Source organism: Atta cephalotes, assembly GCF_000143395.1.
Source record: "Atta cephalotes unplaced genomic scaffold scaffold00025, whole genome shotgun sequence".
NCBI lineage: Eukaryota > Metazoa > Arthropoda > Insecta > Hymenoptera > Formicidae > Atta > Atta cephalotes.
In genome coordinates this window covers 565,063-566,719 of record NW_012130089.1, presented here as the reverse complement: position 1 = coordinate 566,719, position 1,657 = coordinate 565,063, and the positions used below count along the sequence as shown (strand labels likewise).

Below are 1,657 nucleotides of genomic sequence, written 5' to 3'. Positions count from 1 at the left end.
TAGTACAATAAGATATATATATATATATATATATATATATATATATATAAGTTGTAGATGGTTACAAGATTTCAAATCGTAAGAAATTGACCAATTCTAGTGAAGTATTCTCCCTATATTTAACTTAGTCGGTTTCCTATGACTTAAGGCTCTACGATCATCTACGAATGTAAACGAGTCTAAAGTCTATCCAAAAAATAGGTTATATAGATTATATTCTATATAGTTTGTTTACTAATAATTGGTTGGTACAAACTAGCAGCAATCACAACAACAAAACTTGTTGTCAAGTATTTACCAATTATCGGTTAAAAGTATTGGTGGTTTGTTAAATTAACAAAATCCTTTCTCTCAGTGTTTATACAAAAGACGCTTTCGAAAAACAAATTTTTTTTTTCAGGTGCACACTGCAATTTCTTTCAGTTTCAATCAAACACTTACTTATACCTGGCGCGTCATTGCTCATTCTCCTGTCCAACTGCATGCCAATGTGCATTCTTCTTTCTCGTTCAAAATAAAAACTTTGAATCTCTGAATCAGTGGCATGTGAATATTAAGATCTCATAGAGAAGATCGGAAAGAAGAAGTCTTTAACGATCCTGAAGGTCAGGAATCCATTCAAAAAAGAAGAGCGAACGTTGCCGCGATAGTTTCTTACGTGTCGTGAACGAATTTTCCTTAGGAGTCACATCCGTGCGGCTCACGCGTGCAAATCGTTTCTCTCGCGAGGCGCGCTTGGCGTAGAAAACCGGTTTCGGTAAAAGTCCGCGCGTCCGATTCGCTCGATCACGTGCGGGCGATCGTCATCGAGGGGACGGCGCGACAGCGACGTCGGTGGCGATGTGATCGCCGATCGATTTCCCCATCGCGGCCGCATTTGAGACGCGTGTCCGGCGTGTCGCCGAGACCAATCGTCTTCGTCCGGTCCGGATGCGATTGCCACATCCAGTTCGTGTCTTTCCTATAGCAAGTATGCTTCCACCGTTGACGATCGATGAACGTAACAAAGTTCAATCGCGCTGGTACTCGAAATGGGTTGATCGAGCACACGTGTTATCGATCCGCGAATTTCGCGGGAGTCTTAACACGAGTCACGCGAGAAACGACACTCCGCGACGCCCCACAATCCACACCGGTCGGTCGAGTCGGCGGTCCGCGCGTGACTGACGACTATCCGGAGTATCGGCAGTATCGGTTGAAAAGGCGCCGCGTCAGGCGGCCGGTGAGCGTACTCGCGATTTAAGGACGTTCTCCGACTACAATTCAATCTAATGAGCACATTAATATTCATCATTATGAAAATTTTTATAAAAATATTTATTTCACTTTTATATGGTATAAGATATTCCATAAGTGTTAATGTATTTATACAAGTTTTTTTATACAATATAAAATGTCTTTAGTCTTCGTCTACTGCCGCCGATCAAAAAAATAACGACTTTATTTATTTTACTACTTACTTTGCTCAATGATTTTTTAAAAATGAATACTGGAAGCCATATTCAGACAAATTTCATATTATTCCTTGTGATATCAAGTTTTATGTCTTATTGTTTCAAAAAATTGTTAAGAAAAACTTTTTTACAGTGAATAAAAAAATCACTTTCGAATAAGCTTTAGATAGCCATTGGCTTTAGATAGCCATGGGGATCGTAGG

At 40.0% G+C, this 1,657-nt stretch overlaps 1 protein-coding gene across 1 annotated transcript in view; it reads right to left on the bottom strand.

The window, feature by feature from the left end:
- Positions 1 to 496, bottom strand: part of LOC105620214 (homeobox protein Mohawk-like) — a 23,889-nt gene extending 23,393 nt beyond the window's left edge. The window contains exon 1 of the mRNA XM_012201720.1: positions 442 to 496. Coding sequence (XP_012057110.1) covers positions 442 to 496 — 55 coding nt within the window. The remainder of the gene's footprint in view (positions 1 to 441) is intronic.
- Positions 497 to 1,657: the final 1,161 nt, after the last annotated feature.